This window comes from Beta vulgaris, chromosome 1 (genome assembly GCF_026745355.1).
Source record: "Beta vulgaris subsp. vulgaris cultivar EL10 chromosome 1, EL10.2, whole genome shotgun sequence".
In the NCBI taxonomy this organism is placed as follows: Eukaryota; Viridiplantae; Streptophyta; class Magnoliopsida; order Caryophyllales; family Amaranthaceae; genus Beta; species Beta vulgaris.
In genome coordinates this window covers 31,995,950-32,014,718 of record NC_079202.1, presented here as the reverse complement: position 1 = coordinate 32,014,718, position 18,769 = coordinate 31,995,950, and the positions used below count along the sequence as shown (strand labels likewise).

The following is an 18,769-nucleotide window of genomic DNA, read 5'->3' as shown; positions in this document are numbered from 1 at the left end:
AACTTTAACAGAGATAAACATACATACTGGAATCAATACCTTCCTATTGTAGGGAATTTCATTACCAACCTCAAAAACTGTGAAAATGAGTGTGAAATCCATGAGAAAACAGATTGTGAACCCTCTAACTCATCACCTTCAGTTCCAGGAACCTATCATGTGAGCAAAAGCTCGGGAACTAAGGTTGTAGATGGAAATTCTGAGAATCCAAGAGTTAAGCCTGTGACATAAATGCCACCTAGAGCTGTAAAAATAGCAAGGTATCAAACGTTTGAGGATGAGTTCATACCCGAGGACTATCACGTAGCGTCAAACCTTAGGACTGTTACCTATATTTTCGATGATGAAGGGAATAATAGGACATTTATCGCAGTGATTGAGGAAAATCAGGTTGCACCTGTATTGGTAGTAGGAAATAAGGAAGAGGGAGAACCTAATGAAGATGAGCCTGCTGAAGTAGATTCGATTGAACAAATGACGAATCCAATGACACCAGTGAAAGCAAAGAGACAAAATGTTTCAGTCAATAATGAACTTCAGTAAACTGATTGTTGGTAACCCATGTAAAATTTGCATCACACAATTAACATATATAGAAGGGAAAGAGAATATACAAAAGATCCCAGATTTCACGCACACAACAGACGAATCAGGAGATCAACAGTCTGGAAATTAATTTTTAAAAAAAGAAGCACAATAATTATTTAGCCGTTACAAATTCATAAAAAAGAAAAATTAAACGAATGAATGAATCATAAATTCATAATTATATTTTAGTGTGTTACAAATCAGAATTATAATAACATCCAATTTTTTACAATAGACTAACATCATCAGGATATACAAATAATCCCAAAAAAATCAAATCATATTTTAACAAAATCAAGATAATATACCAAATTCAACTTTCAAAACAAAAAAAATAAAAAAAAATCAACAAATATATAAATCCGAATTCCTAAAAATATCAGAATATCAAAATTCTGTGATTCAAAAGAAAAAAAAATGAAATTTGAGTTCTTAACCCCCGGATAGGGTTTTCTTCGAACTTCAAAGATGATATGTATTTCGACTCTTCAAACTTCAAAAATCTCCTCTTCGTGTCTTCAATCTTCACGCTTTTCTTCAATCTTCACAAATTTTCATTCTTATCTTCGTGTGAAGAAATGAGGAGAATTAGAGAGTAGAAGAAATCAGAAATGGCGTGAGTGTGAGTGTAAGAGAGAGAGAGAGAGAGAGAGAAGTCATTTCTCATAAGTGATCTAGATTCTAGGGTTTTTGTGTTTGTATTGTGGTGGTGGTGGTGTAGAAAGACGGTGAGAGGAGTCAGAGGATATAGAGAGAATGAAGAGGATTAAGGATGATGAAGAGGGAGGCTGTGAGAAACGAGTATGGGAGGAAAGAGGGAGGGTTTAGGGTTAGAGAGAGAACTTAATTAATGGTCTTAGTTTAATGGTTGGATTTTGATCTTTCTCAAATCAATGGTCTTAATTCAAAATCCATGACATTACTTCTTGACCAATGACAATTGAGAGTGACCAATCAAATGGATCGCTAACTTAATTAATCAATGGTTGGATTTTCATCTTTTTAAAATCAATGGCCTTTAAAAATAAAAATCAATGGCCTAAACTACTAATAAACTAGTATTGTATTTTGATATTATTATGATTTGAGTGTTCTAAATTTATAATTCTAATATTATTAGTTTAGTAACTTTAGTAATTAGTAGTATTATTAGAAATTACTAGAAATTATAAACTTTCGAAATTAAATTAGTATTATTGATTTTTAAGAAATTATTATTCTAAATTAATAAATTACAAATATGTGAACATGCATGTTATATGTGGTGATAAAGTATTTTTAACAAGTTAGGATTTTAGAAAGAATCGAAGAAGTTGGGATTTTAGTAAGATAAACTTGTTACTGAATGTTCACACAAGTTGATTTGACTTAATCATTTGATGATTGATCATTAGTGACTTTAATGTATATTGTTTAATTATATACTTTGTTGGAGTAACACATAAATGCAACAAGACATTAGCCAATAATCTAATTAGTTTAGGAAATTTACTCATTTATATAAACTGTTGTTATGTTTATTATTATCGTACAACATATGAATCTTTGTTGTAAATACTTAGGTCTCATATGAACCGTAGTTATAAAAAAATATATTTTTTTTGATAAGGAGAGAAAACTAGGAGGTGTCTACACAAGAGACACCCTCTAAAGCACCTCTAAGGGTGGTTACAATAAGCTTCAAGTATAGAAATAACAAAGAGAAAAGGAGAACTAAGGAATTTGAGTAAATGATCCGCCGCGACATCACACCATCTCCCCAGGCCCAAATCCACACCAAACCCTTCACGGGGGGAAAGACAAGTACCACCGAAAATGAATAAGCTCCTAATCTTCACAAGAGACGCACAATTACTTGAGCCACAAGATCTGTTGACCCTTGAGTTTTGAAGATGACCTAATCACAAAAGACATAGTATATTTTATTTATGTTGTTGCAAGGTAATTCATGCTCGAGCTAAGAGAATACTTGATTGAAGATTAAAGCGGAGAATTAATCAAGATCGAAGTAAAGATATTCGAGAGATGAAGAATCAAGCATGGAATGAAGATTAGAATACATTAGGGTATTTATTAATCTTCTTGTTAAGGTTGAGTAAAAGCTTAATTAAGTTTGTGGTGAATTCTCAAAGGAACTTGGTTCTGTTCCAATGAAAGGAACAGACCTGGCACTATAGGAACAAGGTTAAGGAACAAGACTTAAAGATTAGGGAACAAGACTAAAAACTAATTTAGGAACTCCTAAGAGACTCTAATATTGTGCGCCTAAGTGAAATATGTGCCCAATATATTTGTTAGAGTATTTAGGGATATTTTAACTAAGATCAACTATTTTAGGAATTTAGTTTAAGTTTGTTAGGAAAAGATTTTAAAAAGATTTTCTGATTTTAAATTAACTGATTTTCAAATATTATCTTTTTATATTTTATTTAAAAGATTTAGTTTTCGAAAATTAATATATTTTCGGTTTTTAAAATGTTTCGTATTTTAAATTTGTAAAACTGTTTTTTCCGGTTTTGTAAAATATATTTTGAAAAAAATATTTTTCCTAAAAACTAGCTAAAGTATTTTATTTATTTATTTCCTAAAAACTAGATTGCACGCCTAAACCTACTTCTACACGTTTTATGTAGTTAGTGGATTTAGTGGCTTAGTTAATTATCCTCCAAGTATTTATTTAATTAAATAAGTTTAATTAATCTCCAAGTTTGTAAAAACCACGCAATGTGTTACTGCTTCTATGAAGTGAAGTAGTGGATTAGTGGATGCTTTACATGACATGGAATAATTAATTTAATTTAATTAATTAATTAAACATCACGGAGATCATGTGATAATGGTGTAATTAGTGGAGAACATGTCTTGTCTTAATTGTCTTTAAATAGGGGCCTAATTCATTTGAGCAATTTGTGTCTGACTTAGTTAATTTGTCTTAAGTTATCTAAAGTGTCAGTGCCTTTTCCTTAAGAGAATTCATACTTACATTAATCGAGTTTATTACTCTTCCATTATTTTACAAAGTGTATTTTTGAGAAAAAGGGTTTGAGTGAACTCTTGTAAGTGTGAAAAGCTTTGAGTGAAGCAAGAGAAAGAGAAAGATAAATGAACTTCGAGTGAAGTTTGAGAGAAACGTAAGTTGTGGGAACTGTCGTTGGGAACTTGAGTTGAGTGACTTAAGTTGAGAATCGAGAGAAAAGTAATAGTTTGTAATCAGAGTTGTTTTGGCCTATTATAGTGGAAAGTTGTTTAAAATCCCTTGTGGTCAATGTTGTTTCTTCCTGCTAGGCCTAGGAAGTTTTTCCTCGCTAAATATCTCGTGTTCACATTGTTTGTTCCCAAGTTTACTTTTAATTCCGCAAAAAGTATAGCTTATTCTCTCACTATAATTCACCCCCCATCTTATAGTGCTCATATTATACAACAATTGGTATCAGAGCGGGAACTCTAATAATCAGGAAACCCTGTTGAGTTCAAGATCTTGAAAAATATGAATACTAGAGAGAAACTGGAAGAAGGGTACTCTATGCAGAGGCCACCAATGTTCAATGGTAAGTTCTACACTTACTGGAAGAACAGAATCGAGATCTTTATCAAAGCCGACAATTACCAGGTATGGAGAGTCATAGAGGTAGGTGATTTTGAAGTCACTACCACTAATGACAAGAATGAGGTAATTCCTAAATCTATATCTGATTGGAAAAATTGATTCTAATAATCCAACCTTTTGGTCATTCGCTGAAAATAATCCAACCTTTGGATTATTATTTAGGAAAAATTGTCAGGAATAATCCCAACTTTCATCGGTCTTCTCAAAATAATCCCAACTTTATATTATTTTAGAATAATCCCAACTTTAGGGTGTACCTTCTCAAAATAATCCGAACTATTAATTTTCAACGTATTATAGACCTAATATGGATTAGTGCGGGCAAGGGAATAGAAAGTTTGACTTATTTTGAGAAGGTCCTCTCAAAAGTAGGGATTATTTTAGAATTATCTAAAGTTGGGATTATTTTGATAAGACGGGTGAAAGTTGGGATTATTCATATGAATTTTTCCTATTATTTAATAATCCAACCTTTTACTTTTTTTAATTTTTAGTGCACTTAAGTGACTGGAAACCGGAGAAAAAGTCAACATTTGCAATGTTGACCTTTGGGTTTTAATTTCCCTCCCAAAAAGTTCAACCACCATAGTCAGACTCTCAAACTCCTTTCTCTCTCTGAAACTCCGCTCTCTCTTCTATCTATGTCAGAGAACAATCGGCGGGAATTCTTCCATTTTTTCACCTTCAACTGAAGCGAATGACATAGCGACATTGGTGAAGTGGAACCTGGGCTAACAGAAGAAAGGGAGTTCACTTTCGAACTCGAAAATCTAAAACTAAGGTAATTCTTGCAACCCCATTTATAATGTTCTTTAATTTTGTAAAAATCTGTAATTTAAGGGTCAACCCTAGTTTTCTGAATATGCGAATTGTGGTGGATTATTGTATTGATGTTAATTACTGTGTTGATGACTGAAACTGTGTAGAATTATATGTTGGAGGTCCATTTGTGGGTTTTCAAATTTAGGGCTAATACCCAGTTAAAGTTGGATTTTTTTTCCCTTGTTTTGAAATTGTTGGTTTTTATTTTGTGATGTTTTTGTTGTTTTTTATTTTATCCTGACTTTGGTAGGTTAGAATGGCTACTGGTATTACCTTGATGTTCTGGCATGGTGGAGTTTGTAAGAATGAAGCTAATGGAGACTTAGTGTATGAGGGAGGGAAAGGTAGGACTTTTGATACAGACCCTGATTTAATTTGTTGGTGGGACTTACTTGACCTAGCTAAGAAGTGTGGGAATTATGAGAAAGTGGGAGCACTGTATTATTTGGTCCCAGGTAGAAGGTTGGTCAATGGTCTTGTGAGGATTGTGGAAGATAAAGATGCTGTGGAGTTGGGTAAAGTGGCAATGAACAATAGGTGTGTAGAAATATATGTCTTACATGGAGATAAGTTGCCTAATTTACAGGAGAATCCAACAGAACCTGTACTTGCTTTGGGGTATAGGGAAAAGCTGAAACCAAGGAGGGGCCCACAAAACACTGGTCCCACAAAAAAAGATGCTGCCACATCATCCACACACTCAAACCCTAATTCAGTCAATAAAAGCGAATCCAATCCTTTGCTGGACAACAGTACCTCACAACAGCTCAATAACTCCCCTCTTAAAACCACCCCAGCAACCAAAACAGTAGCTCCTACAGCTAAACCTCCTCCTAAAGATAAAAATCCTGCTGTATCTAAAAGCCTTTCAAAGACAAACCCTCCTAAAGCTAAAATTCCTGTTGTATCTAAAACCCTTTCAAAGACAATTCTGCCTAAAACTAATCCAGTTCCACAGATAGACAAATCTAAAAGTACATCTGAACCACAAATAACCCATCCTCACAGCACAGAAACTTATTTCCTAGATGCATATGAATGGGTAGATCCTAATGATGGAAGTGATTTCAGTGATGCAAGTGATTCTGATGATCCTAATTTTGAGCTAAAGCAAGGGAAGCTCAAATCTAGATCAGTTGGTGGGGAGAATAGTAGTATTGATGATGATGATGAGTTCACTGGTGATGATGATGATGAGTTCACTGATTTAGAAGAGGAGGATGTACCATTGGAACTTGAGCTAAAGGATGAAATTCTTGAGCTTCAGTCTGGAAACTTTGAATCAGATAATAGTGATGATGAATATTGGACAGCTAGGGATATAGTGAAGGCTGCAAATCTTAAATTTGTTGAATTAGCTCAACAGTTGCAAAGAGAGGCAGGTGAAGGAAAGCTTGTTGGTAGTGGTAATGCTAGGGAACCTGCTAGGGAAGAGGGAGATAATATTGATGGATACAATAGCATTTATGAGGACAGTGATGAAGACATTCACACCCCACCTGAGAGTGGAGATGAAGATTTAGGTGGGAGAAGAAGAAGGTCAGGTATACAGTGAGTGAGAACACTGACTTTAGTGTGTTTAAATGGAAAGTTGGACAAAGATTTGCCAACAGGGACTCATTCAAACAAGCAGTTGCTAAATATGGGATTTTACAGGGAAGAAATGTCAGCATTGTAATCAGTGACAAGTCTAGACAACAGAGATTAGGTGTTAAGTGTACTGAAGGGTGTTCCTTTTATTTGTATGCTTCATGGGACTCCAGGAGAGCTACCCTAGTGGTGAAAAGAGCTGATACTGACCATAGTTGTCATAGAAATATGAAGAAAAATAGGCAACTTAAGTCAACTTGGGTGGCAAGACAATTTCTTGAGGTCTTCAAAGCTAGACCTCACTGGCCTGCCAAAGAAATCATAGAAACTGTTAGAAGGGCATTCAAGGTTGTTGTGAAAAAAGACTTTGCCTACAAAACTAAGTATGCAGCTCATAAGCTTCTCCATGGGTCAATGCATGAACATTATCAGAAAGTTGGTGGGTATTTGGAGGCTTTGAAGGCGAGTAGTCCTGGTACTACACTGGACTTAGTGACAGACCCAGCCCATAAAAAGTTCCCTCCTATATTTCAGAGGTTGTTTACTTGCTTTGAAGGCTTGCAGAAGGGTTGGAGAGTAGGGTGTAGGAGGGTGATATGTGTGGATGGATATTTTTTGAAGACCTTCTTAGGGGGGCAGTTGCTATGTGCAGTTGGTAGGGACAGGAATGATCAAATGTATCCTATTGCATGGGCAATAATGGAGAGTGAGAACAATCTGTCCTGGGAATGGTTTTTGTTGCACTTACAGAAATGCTTGGAGCTTGGGGATGGCAATGGGGTTGCAATTATAAGTGATGAGCATCAGGTAACATTTTTCAGTCTCACTATCTTCATTATTACACTAACTGCTCTTATTTTATACTACACTAACTGCAATATTATAATAAACCTAGGCTATATTGGCTGCTGTTGCATTGGTTCTACCTAAGGCTGAGCACAGACACTGTGCAAGGCATATCTTTGCTTTGTGGCATAAAGTGTACAAAGGAGATGAGCTTAAGCTTCTTTTTTGGAAGATTGCAAAAGCCTATAACATGGCTGATTTCACTGATGTATTTGCTGAATTAGAGAAGCTAAATCCTGCTGCTGCCACAACCTTTAAAGGGTATAATCCTAAGGTCTTCTGTAGAGCATACTTAGATCCTTCCATTAGAACTGATGCAATAACTAGCAATATGGCTGAAACATTCAATGGCTATATAATAAATGCTAGAACTAAGCACCTTATTTACATGTTGGAAGATATAAGGGCTGCTCTTATGCAAAGATTAGTTTCAAAAAGGCAGGAAATGCAAAAAACTACATCTAAACTTTACCCTAGGATACAATTGAAACTAGAAGGAGAGAAGACTAAGGCTGCAAATTGTGATGTCATTCCCTCAACCGAGACACTATTTAATGTCAATTATTACCTGGATCAGTTGGTAGTTGATTTAGAGGCAATGACTTGTACATGTAGAAAGTGGGAAATGTTAGGCATTCCTTGCTGCCATGTTATTGCCTGTATCTACTTCCTTCATAGAGAAGCTGAGGACTATGTGGATCAGTGGTATACAAGAGATGTATACCTTCAAGCTTATGCAGATGCCATTACTTTCTTATTTTTCAATCTTCAAGTTTTTTTTCTTATTTGTATATTTACCATGTAGAGATGTACTAATACACTTCCTAATTGTACTTGGCAGGGTCAATTCCACCATGTGAGGGGGAAAGGCATTGGCCTAGACCTGAATTTCACTTGGACCCTCCTCCCATCAAAATTGGTCCTGGAAGACCAAGGAAGAACAGGATAAAGGACCCCTTTGAGTTGCCTAAAAAGGCTGGAACTTTGTCCAGGACTGGAATGGAGATGACATGCTCACTGTGTAAAGTCAAAGGGCACAACAAAAGGAGATGTTCCAACAGGGACAGTGCTGCTAGTGTTGTCAGTGAGCCACCTCCTAAGAGACCAAGGGGTAGACCAAGGAATGATGGACAACCCCCTCACTCTAAGTCCACTCAAACCACTCAAACTTTGACAGCAGCACCCTCTCACTCTGAACAAAGCACTCAAGCTATTGTCCCTGTACATCATCATGCTACAGCCCAACCAACTCAACTTAGGAGAGGGTGAAGGATGATAAGGGGTGGCAGAGGTTCTAGGGGTGGGGGAACAAAGAAGGGTGGCAGAGGAAGGGGTACAAAGCAGGTTTGGCCTTGGTTTTTTTTACCACTCAACCTACTGTCCCTGTACATCATCATGCTCACATAATCACTTTTGTTGTTTTTTCTCCCTTTTTTCAGGTGCCAGTTGGGGTAGGGAATTACATTCCATGTGATAGGGTTGCTGCCACACAATCAAGCCAAGTCTAATGCTTAGTGGATGCTTAATGGATCTTAGCTTACTTAATGTTTTATTGAACTTCTAGATCTTCGGAAGAACTTGTATTAGTTGTAATGTACTTTGTTGGTTTTTGGATCTTCAAATTAGCTTACACTAACTTCCTTCATTGCTTTCATTATCAAACCACAGTGCATTACTTACAACCTAATTTAAAGTGCTTTCATTGTCTACTTATTATAGACTACAACAATTGCAAATACAAGCCAAGATAAAACCAACATAAATGTCAGATTTTTCTCCTTCCTTGAACTCTTCATCAACTCCATACGCATTTCACAAAGATCACTTTTCATCTCCCTTTGCAACTTCAGTTTCTTGATTTTCTGTTCCAACAACTTCTTCTCATGCTCAAGTTCACTTATGGTGTTCTCCTTCTGAAGTAATTGATAACGCATGTCATCATCTTCATTGTTGTCAATTATCCACTTCATAAAATCGCACTTAGTGTCCTGCAATCACAATCACATATGGTCAAATCTTGGGGGAAAAATTGAAATTGGGGGAAAAATTGAAATTGGGGAAAAATTGAAATTGGGGAAAAATTCAGAAATTGGGGGAAAATTTAGAAATTGGGGGAAATGAACATTAACTTACAGGCCATAAAGGGCAACCATAAAACTTCATTCCAATGTTAGTTCCATTCTTAACAGTACGCACTACAACATCTCTTCCACATCTACACTTCACTCTTGCACCCCTGGAATGTGAGGAACACCCAGAACCAGCTGTTGGCCTACGCATATTCCTCCCTTCAATTTCGCAATATGGTGGATTAAGAAGGAGAAAAAAAGAAAAATTAGAGGAGAAGCTTTTACAAGGGGTGGGGAAATGGAGAAATTAGAGGAAGAAGAAGATTCAGGGGAGAGAGAGTTAAATAAGGTTGGATTCATGAACGTAACGGTAATATGCCACGTGGGTTGGTTACCTGCTTCTCTAGGTAATTTACCTGTTAGGTGCACTAAAAATTAAAAAAAGTAAAAGGTTGGATTATTAAATAATAATCCAAAGGTTGGATTATTTTCAGCGAATGACCAAAAGGTTGGATTATTAGAATCAATTTTTCCTATCTGATTTTGATAAAGCTGATTTCGAAAAGATGAAATTAATGCTCTTGCTATAAAACTACTTCATTGTGGTCTTGGACCTCATGAGCACAATCGTGTCATGGGATGCAAAACCGCAAAACAAATTTGGGATCTTCTTGAAGTCACTCATGAAGGTACGAGTGAAGTTAAGAGATCAAAAATAGATCTTTTGATGAAAATATAAACTTTTAGAAATGAAATCAAAAGAGTCTATCCAAGACATGTTTACACGCTTTACTAATATTATTAATGAGCTAACATCTCTTGGTAAAGTGATTACATCTGAGCAACAGGTACGAAAGGTCCTAAGGAGCCTTCCTAGGGATCGATGGATGGCTAAGGTAACTGCTTTACAGGAAACTAAGGACTTTACTAAGTTCAATTTGGAACAACTTGCTGGTTCCCTTATGACTCATGAGTTGCAATTGGACAATGAGAATGGAGACATGTCCAAGCAAAAATCGATTGCCTTAAAAGCTGATGACGATGAAGACTCAGAAACTGATGAAGAAGAATCCGCTCTCATGGTCCGAAAATTCAAAAGAATGTTTAGGAACATGAAGAATGGAGATTACAAAGGTAAGAATAAGAAATATTCTAACAAACTTGTTTGTCATAAGTGTGGCAGTTCTGAGCACTTCATCAAGGATTGTCCCCAATGGGAACAAGAAAAAGGCAAAGGAAGGGAACGAAGCAGAGATAGGAACAAGGAATACAAAAACTCCTATACTCGATCTGACATGAAGAAAGCTATGGTTGCTGCATGGGGAGACTCTGACTCCGAAGAAGAAGATGATCCTCAACCTAATGAGGAGAGTGCAAACTTCTGTCTTATGGCTCGTGACAATTCCGAATCTGATGAAGAGATTGAATCTCTTGAGGTTGGAGTGAGGGGGAACAACACATGGTACCTAGACAGTGGTTGTTCTAAGCATATGACAAGAGATAAATCAAGAGTTCTCTCACTCTCTGCCTATATGGTGGAAGTGTACTTTTGGTGACAAGAAAGGTAACAATTGCCATGGGCAAAGTTGGTAAGTCATCGTCACATTCCATAGATAATTGTTTTTCTAGTTGATGGATTAAAGCATAACTTGTTAGTATTTCCCAATTCTGTGATAAAAGGAACTGTGTGAAGTTTAATAGTGAAAAATGTTTAATTGTCAACAATAGCACAAAGAATATCATTTTGGAAGGAACAAGGAAAGGGAACACATATGTTGTGGATCTCAACCTTGTTCCCAAAAACAATTCACATGCCTTAGTGTTATTGATGATGATTCATTCTTATGGCACAAGCGTCTAGGTCATGCTAGCTTTTCCTTGCTTGACAAACTGCGTTCTAAAGAACTAGTTTTAGGTTTACCCTCTACTAAGTTTCATTTAGATCATGTTTGTGATGCATGCGCAAAAGGTAAGCATGTTAGGTCCTCTTTCAAGTCCAAGAATGTGGTAAGTACCACAAGACCTTTAGAGTTATACATATGGATTTATGTGGACCTATGAGGATACAAAGTAGGAGTGGAAAGAAATATGTGTTAGTAATTGTAGATGACTTCTCTAGATTTACTTGGGTTATTTTTCTTTCTAGCAAGGACGAGACTTATGATGAGTTCCTTGTCTTTGCAAAAGAAAGTCAAAATTTGAGTGGTCATAAGTTACTTACACCTTAGATCCGACCATGGAAAGGATTTGAAATTTAAGTTCGATGACTTTAGCAGAGACAACGGATTAGATCACAATTTCTCAGCCCCTAGAACACCTCAACAAAATGGTGTTGTTGAAAGGAAGAATAGAACACTAGAAGAATGGCTAGGACTATGTTGATAGCTAGTGGTCTTCCTAAAAACTTTTGGGCAGAAGCTGTGAATACTGCTTGTCATATTATAAATCGAGCCATGGTAAGACCTTTATTAAATAAAACCCTATAGAGCTGTATTTTGGTAAAAAGCCCAATATTACATATTTCAGAACATTTGGATGTAAATGTTTTGTTCATAATAATGGGAAACAAAATATTGGAAAATTTGATGCTAGAAGTGAAGAAGCTGTATTCTTAGGATATTCTTCTAGTAGCAAGGCTTATAGAGTGTATAATAAAAGGTCTATGTGTGTAGAAGAAAGTGTGCATGTTATTTTTGATGAAACAGATAAATTTGATGCAAGCACACAGGTTGAAGATGACTTCGAAATAGGATTGAAAAAGACAAGTCTTATTGATGAGACTTTGGAAGACGAAGTCATGGGAACAAAGCCAAGGGAACAACATCCTGTTCCTGTTCCCAATGAGGAAGAAGAGAACTAAGTGATGATACACAGTGAATGAATCCACTATTGTTGAACCTGGTTCCCAAGTACAGGGAAATGAAGATGATCAAGGAAACCAAGTTTCCATCCAGGATTTCCAACCAAAGCCTTGGAAAACTCATCGTTCCCATCCTGTGGAACTAATAATCAGTGACATAAAAAAGGGAACTCAAACGAGATCTCAATTGAAAAACTTTTGTGCTTTTCATGCTTTTCTTTCTATGTTGGAACCTAGGAATCATGAAGAAGCTCTCACTGATGCTGATTGGATCGTAGCAATGCAGGATGAACTTCATCAATTTGAAAGAAACAAAGTTTGGCACCTTGAACCTAAGCCTAAACATAACAAGGTTATTGGTTTAAAGTGGGTGTTTGAAACAAATTAGATGAGTTCGGAACTATATAAGAAACAAGGCCAGGTTAGTTGTGAAAGGATACAATCAACAGGAAGGCATTGATTATGAAGAAACTTTTGCTCCAGTTGCAAGACTGGAAGCAATTAGAACTTCATAGCTTTTGCTGCCTTCATGGGTTTTAAATTGTATCAAATGGATGTAAAATGTGCTTTTCTAAATGGTTATCTTAATGAGGAGGTATTTGTAGAACAACCTCCAGGTTTTGAAAGTAAAGAATTTCCTAATCATGTCTTTAAGCTTGACAAAGCTCTTTATGGGTTAAAGCAAGCTCCAAGAGCATGGTATGAAAGACTTTCTAAGTTCCTTCTTGAAAATGAGTTTAAAAGAGGAAAATTGGATCGAACCTTGTTTTTAAAATCAAAAGGAAAACATTTATTAGTTGTTCAAATATATGTTGATGATATTATATTTGGTGCCACTAATGAATCTTTGTGCAAGGACTTTGCTAATCTCATGAGTAAAGAATTTGAAATGAGTATGATGGGTGAGCTCAACTTCTTCTTGGGGTTGCAAATCAAGCAAACGAAGAAGGAATCTACATCCATCAACAAAAGTACATAAAGGAACTATTGAAAAAGTATGGTTTGGAACATCCAAAGTAAATCATACACCTATGGGAATTTAACCAGATTGGATGAAGATTCTATAGGAACAAGTGTGGATCAAACCAAGTATCGAGGTATGATTGGCTCATTACTATATCTAACTGCAAGTCGTCCTGATATTGCTTTCAGTGTAGGGTTATGTGCAAGGTTTCAAGCCAATCCAAAGGAATCTCATCTCACAGCTGTGAAGAGAATCCTAAGATACCTCAAGGGAACAGATGATTTAAGCCTATTCTATTCGAGAAGTGATACCTTTGAATTGAAAGGATTTGCGGATGCTGACTATGCAGGAGATCTGGTCAATAGAAGAGTACATCAGGTATGGTTCAGTTCCTTAGTCATAGTTTAGTTTCTTGGAGCACCAAGAAGCAAAACACAGTTGCTTTATCTACAGCAGAGGCTGAATATGTTGCAGCAGCAGCATGTTGTTCCCAAATGCTATGGATAAAACAACAACTACGTGACTATGGAATTACTTTGAATGTGTTCCCATCTATTGTGATAATACTAGTGCTATTAGTATTTCTAAAGATCCCGTACATCATTCAAGAGTCAAACACATCCATATTAGGCATCACTTTCTGAAAGATAATGTTGAAAAGGGTCTTATTAAAATGGAATTCTGTGAGACTGAACGTCAAATTGCAGACATTTGACAAAGCCCTTAAATAGAGATAGGTTTGAGAAATTGAGACTTGAACTTGGCTTAATCAAGTTGAAATGATTGCTACATATTCCCCTTTGTGTTAATTCTTTGGCATTATGTCTGGATGTGCATATTTCGATGTTTTTATTTGCTTAAATACATCACAATCTTATATGATTATTTCATATGTTATAAGTAAAAATGTCTGAAAACTGCTCACCAATGTCCAATAATATTCCCCTTATTGTTCATAAGACAATTCTATGCCTTAAGTGATGACAAAGGATTAAAAGAATTAATGGAGTTCCAAAGTAGCAAAATTTCATTGTTTCCATTCATTGTTCCCAAACGTGTTCCCAGCGTTAATTTGATTTTTTCTTTCAAAATTCGAAAAACCAAAAATATTCTGTTCAGATTTTATTTCCTAAAAATCTGATTTTTCCTTATATCTCTCAAGTTAGTTGAAGATATTTTTTAATTAGATAGAAGATTTTTTTTTAAAAACGTGTACATACACGGTTTTATATTTATTCTTTCCTTAAACCAAAACAAATTTTTTTTGCCTTCCTTTTCATAAAACCGAAAATACTCCACAAATATGAATCCAAAAACACTTCTCACTCTCTCTCCTCCCACAAAGCCGAAAAACTCTCCTTCTACTAAAATTGAATCACCACACCCATGGATATTTCTCCCAATTCTTCATCTAGAATTCTAAGGAAAAGGAAGAAAATGAAGAGAACGTTGAAATGGAGGTTGAAGAAGCCAATGCAACAGTGAGGGGGAATCAGATGTTCCCGAGAGAGGAACAACTGGTTGTCGAAAAAATTCCACGGCATCTAGGTATGGTCATGGACTTTTTTTGATGTTTCTTGGTGCAAAAGAGTAAATTTCGTCAATTCTTGCTCAATATGATTAAGTTTCAAGGTGGGAAATCTTTTGTGAAATGTTATGGAAATAGTTTATTCCTAAATTATGGATGAATTTTGTGAAAACTTTTCCATGGATGAAGAAGGAAATTGTTCCACTTGGTAAAGGAACTCAAATAGATTTTAATGCTAAAATTTTGGGTAAATTGCTTGGTGTTCCCGTGAGAGGAACTGATGTGTTATTTCAAGAAACAACGTCTATCCATTTTCGGAATCTCTTTTGATCAATTGATTGTTAAGTATGGTGGTCAAAAGGGAAAAAATTTCTTGATCATAATCTTCTTTCTCCCATCACAAAATTTTTTTCACATTCAAGAAAGCTTTATTGCCTCGTCTTTCAAACGTGCTCAAGTTAGCATGTTGGATTAATTTATTCATTGTTTAGCCTCTCACAACACATAAACTTTCCCTCTTTAATGATTCAAACATGAGTCATTGCATTGAAAATGGATTTGTTGTTGGATATGGAGCTTTAGTAACCGAAATTCTACTTAAGTTTAATGTGAAAATTTCGGGAACTCAGTCCATTGGTGTATCCACGGGAAATATGTTGAATGTGCGTGCCTTGAATAACTTGAATGTTTGTGTTGTGAATGGAGAAGTTATAAGGGAGGCTAACTTGATGATGATGAGGATGATGATGTGGATGATGAAGTGGAAGAAGAAGAAGAAAAAGAAGTTGAAGAGAAGAAAATGAAAAGGCGGAAAAAGAAAAAGAAAAGAAAATAAAAAGAAAAGAAAATGAAAAAGAAAAGAAGAACTAAAAGAAAGGGAAGAAGGTGGTTGATGAGGTGGTGAAACCGGTTTGAAAAGCACTAGAGCTAGTCAAAGGTTCAAAAACATGAAAGTGCTTAATTTTCCTTTCTTGATGCCGAGAAAGTTTTGAGGAAGATGAAGTTAAGGTGATTGATAGGGAAGATTATGAATCTAACCTACCTCCTTCTAGGGAACCTCCTGTTCCCATGGAAACCAATCCTCCTTTTCCTCCATCTCCACAAAAATGCCTCATCATCACCTACACACAAAATGATCCTATCCTCCCCTACCTCAAAACCCTCCTGTTTGTTCCTAAAGCTAAGAAACAGGTGTTGTTCCCATTCAGAGGAACAACCTGCTGTTCCCAAACCTAAGGAACAAACAGCGCACCCAATCCTTCTCAAATGCTCCCTCGTCTTCTCAAAATCCTACCATTGGTTCTACATATACTCTAGCTCATGCTAGAAGATTGGATTCTTTGTTTTCCTTGATTATGGGTCATTCGGAAGCAATGATGGAGTTTGCTACGGAAGCTAAGGATTTAAATGGGTTGGTAAAAGGGGTATGCACAAAGTTGACAAAGCCTTGGAGGACAACAAGAGATTATGGCTCGGCTTGGTGAACTTTCTTCCTCCTTCAAGCAATGAACTCTAGTTGTTGAAGTTGGAAGACATTGTGCTCAAGGGAAATGATACATTGGCCGAAAATCATCAAGAAGTGATGGCAAAGCTTCATGATGTGGTGGAAGAAGTAGAAAACCTCCCTCTCCTAAATCATAAACTTTCTTGTTTAGTTTGTTTTTTTGTGTGGGAACATGAACTTTGTTTAATATTTGTCTTTTCTATCCTTCTCCTTTAATCATGCTACAATGGAACTTTTATTTGCTAATTCTAAGTTTGATCTTTTTGCATGTGTGCGTCTAAATGAATGGCTAATATTCTTGGATTGCGGTTTTTGAGAGTTGAATGCTTTATTTGCTTATACTAACCAACTTATTTCTTACAAGTTTGGTGGTGTGATGTGTTTAGTGAATAATATTCATCTTTTTGAAATCGTGGACTATGTTTTTGAAGATGCCAAAGGGGGAAAGATAAGGCAAATCAGAGTAAATTTTTTTTTTCATGAATTATGTTCTCATATTTCGACTTTACAAAATAAAATAACGAGTCTATATACTTAATTTAACTTGGTTACATACTTTGTTAAAATTATTTTTATATGACTTATGTGTATTATTTTTAGTATATGCCTTTTGTTGTCATCTTCAAAAAGGGGGAAATTGTTGACCCTTGAGTTTTGAAGATGACCTAACCACAAAAGACATAGTATATTTTATTTATGTTGTTGCAAGGTAATTCATGCTCGAGCTAAGAGAATACTTGATTGAAGATTAAAGCGGAGAATTAATCAAGATCGAAGTAAAGATGTTCGAGAATGAAGAATCAAGCATGGAATGAAGATTAGAATACATTAGGGTATTTATTAATCTTCTTGTTAAGGTTGAGTAAAGCTTTATTAAGTTCGTGGTGAATTCTCAAAGGAACTTGGTTCTGTTCCCATGAAAGGAACAGACCTGGCACTATAGAGAACAAGGCTTAGGAACAAGACTTAAAATTAGGGAACAAGACTTAAAACTAATTTAGGAACTTCTAAGTGACTAATATTGTGCGCCTAAGTGAAATTGTGCCCAATATAGTTGTTAGAGTTTTTAGGGATATTTGACTAAGATCCATATTTTAGGAAGTTAGTTTAAGTTTGTTAGGAAAAGATTTTAAAAAGATTTTCTGATTTTAAATTAACACTGATTTTCAAATATTAATCTTTTATATTTTATTTAAAAGATTTAGTTTTCGAAAATTATATTTTCCGGTTTTTAAAATGTTTCGGATTTTTAAATTTAAAAATGTTTTCCGGTTTTTAAAAATATTTGAAAAAGATATTTTTCCTAAAAATAGCTAAAGTATTTTATTTATTTATTTCCTAAAATAGATTCACGCCTAAATACTTCTACATTTTATGTAGTTAGTGGATTTAGTGGCTTAGTTAATTATCTTCCAAGTATTTATTTAATTAAATAAGTTTGATTAATCTCCAAGTTTGTAAAAACCACGTAATGTGTTACTGCTTCTGTGAAGTGAAGTAGTGGATTAGTGGATGCTTTTCATGACATGGAATAATTAATTTAATTAAATTAATTAATTAAACATCATGAAGATCATGTGATAATGGTGTAATTAGTGGAGAACATGTCTTGTCTTAATTGTCTATAAATAGGCGCCTAATTCATTTGAGCAAATTGTGTCTGACTTAGTTAATTTGTCTTAAGTTATCTAAAGTGTCAGTGTCTTTTCCTTAAGAGAATTCATACTCACATTAATCGAGTTTATTACTCTTCCATTATTTTACAAAGTGTATTTTTGAGAAAAAGGGTTTGAGTGAACTCTTGTAAGTGTGAAAAGCTTTGAGTGAAGCAAGAGAAAGAGAAAGAGAAAGGAACTTCGAGTGAAGTTTGAGAGAAACGTCAGTTGTGGGAACTGTCGTTGGGAACTTGAGTTGAGTGACTTAAGTTGAGAATCGAGAGAAAAAGTAATAGGTTGTAATCAGAGTTGTTTTGGCCTATTATAGTGCAAAGTTGTTTAAAATCCCTTGTGGTCGAGGTTGTTTCTTCCTACTAGGCCTAGGAAGTTTTTCCTCGCTAAATCTCTCGTGTTCCCATTGTTTGTTCCCAGGTTTACTTTTAATTCCGCAAAAAGTATAGCTTATTCTCTCACTATAATTCCTCCCCCCCCCCTCTTATAGTGCTCATATTATACAATAAGATCAACCAAAAACTAACCAACTACAAATAAAAAACAAGAACTAAATAAAACAGAAAATACATGAAAATCATAAAAAGAAATAAAGCCCAGAAACCAACTACAATGCGAACACCATCGTGAACGAAATTCCATCACCGCGAGCAACCCCACTCTGCGAACAACCCCACACTGCGAGCAATCGAACACTCACGATCCACCGCGAGCAACCCCACAC

At 35.5% G+C, this 18,769-nt stretch overlaps 1 protein-coding gene across 1 annotated transcript; it reads right to left on the bottom strand.

Moving 5' to 3' along the window:
* Window positions 1–9,121: 9,121 nt before the first annotated feature.
* LOC125491676 (uncharacterized) lies at window positions 9,122–10,012 on the bottom strand. Its single transcript, XM_048633764.2, has 2 exons — window positions 9,587–10,012; window positions 9,122–9,441 (listed from the first exon to the last, which is right to left on the bottom strand). The coding sequence occupies exons 1-2, from the start codon at window positions 9,731–9,733 to the stop codon at window positions 9,160–9,162; spliced, it is 429 nt and encodes a 142-aa protein (XP_048489721.1). The 5' UTR covers window positions 9,734–10,012; the 3' UTR covers window positions 9,122–9,159.
* Between the last annotated feature and the right edge of the window lie 8,757 nt (window positions 10,013–18,769).

Excerpts from the sequence above, each read along its gene's own strand:
- LOC125491676 (XM_048633764.2), bottom strand. The coding sequence starts at position 9,733 with ATGCGTAGGCCAACAGCTGGTTCTGGGTGTTCCTCACATTCCAGGGGT. Across the intron at positions 9,442-9,586 it reads ATGGTTGCCCTTTATGGCCT|GACACTAAGTGCGATTTTAT; the intron begins GTAAGTTAATGT and ends TTGTGATTGCAG.